This window comes from Teleopsis dalmanni, chromosome 2 (genome assembly GCF_002237135.1).
Source record: "Teleopsis dalmanni isolate 2A chromosome 2, ASM223713v2, whole genome shotgun sequence".
Lineage (NCBI taxonomy): Eukaryota > Metazoa > Arthropoda > Insecta > Diptera > Diopsidae > Teleopsis > Teleopsis dalmanni.
The window spans coordinates 90,229,156-90,229,899 of NC_051847.1; the positions used below are offsets into that span (position 1 = coordinate 90,229,156).

The following is a 744-nucleotide window of genomic DNA, read 5'->3' on the forward strand; positions in this document are numbered from 1 at the left end:
TTTATAACAACATCGAATGTGCCCAACTGTATTGATAAAATATTACAATTTGAAAGTATCAATTCCTTGATTTGTACCAATTTTTCAAACGTTCCACTATTAAGTTCGTTAGCAAAATTATTTTCACTCATATCAAGACGTTTCAGAGCCTCCAACGACACACCACCTAACCAACTTGTCGGATTATAAACGTTGGTGGTGGTTATTTGTTGAATTATGACCTGATTTACTGTACTAGCTATCGGTAGTAAAAAATTCGTTCCTTGGAATGATTTCTTCTTATATTCATTGTTACGGAATTTCAGATATTTAAGTGAATTTAATCCCACAAATGTTTCTTCACTAAACTGGCTTAATGCGTTCCCACTGAAGGTGATCGTTTCCAAATTATGTACAGAAGCATGATCAAATGCCCCGTTTTCTATTTCATAGAAAGTACAACCATCAAATGTTAAGTTTCTAATCACAAAATCACCCTCTAAGTAATTTTTAGTCATTTTTCCTGAATTATAAAAGAAGCAGAAATTGAACAGAATATCGAAGTCTTCATTGCAATACGGCACAAAGCTTTGAATGTCAGTATATAATTTAGGTTCAAGATCATCCTCGCATGTTAGAACACACTTATCAAATCCAGGATGTCGAAGAGAACAACCATTTGCCCATTTTAATTGATAATTCATATTTATGCTAAAAATTATGGAACTCTTATGCATTAAAGAGGTTATTAAATTATCTCCTTAA

The 744-nt window shown here is 32.3% G+C and overlaps 1 protein-coding gene across 1 annotated transcript in view; it reads left to right on the forward strand.

Moving 5' to 3' along the window:
• The window catches only part of LOC119675056, a 13,944-nt gene extending 13,200 nt beyond the window's left edge, over positions 1-744 (forward strand). The window contains exon 7 of the mRNA XM_038086243.1: positions 722-744. Coding sequence (XP_037942171.1) covers positions 722-744 — 23 coding nt within the window. The remainder of the gene's footprint in view (positions 1-721) is intronic.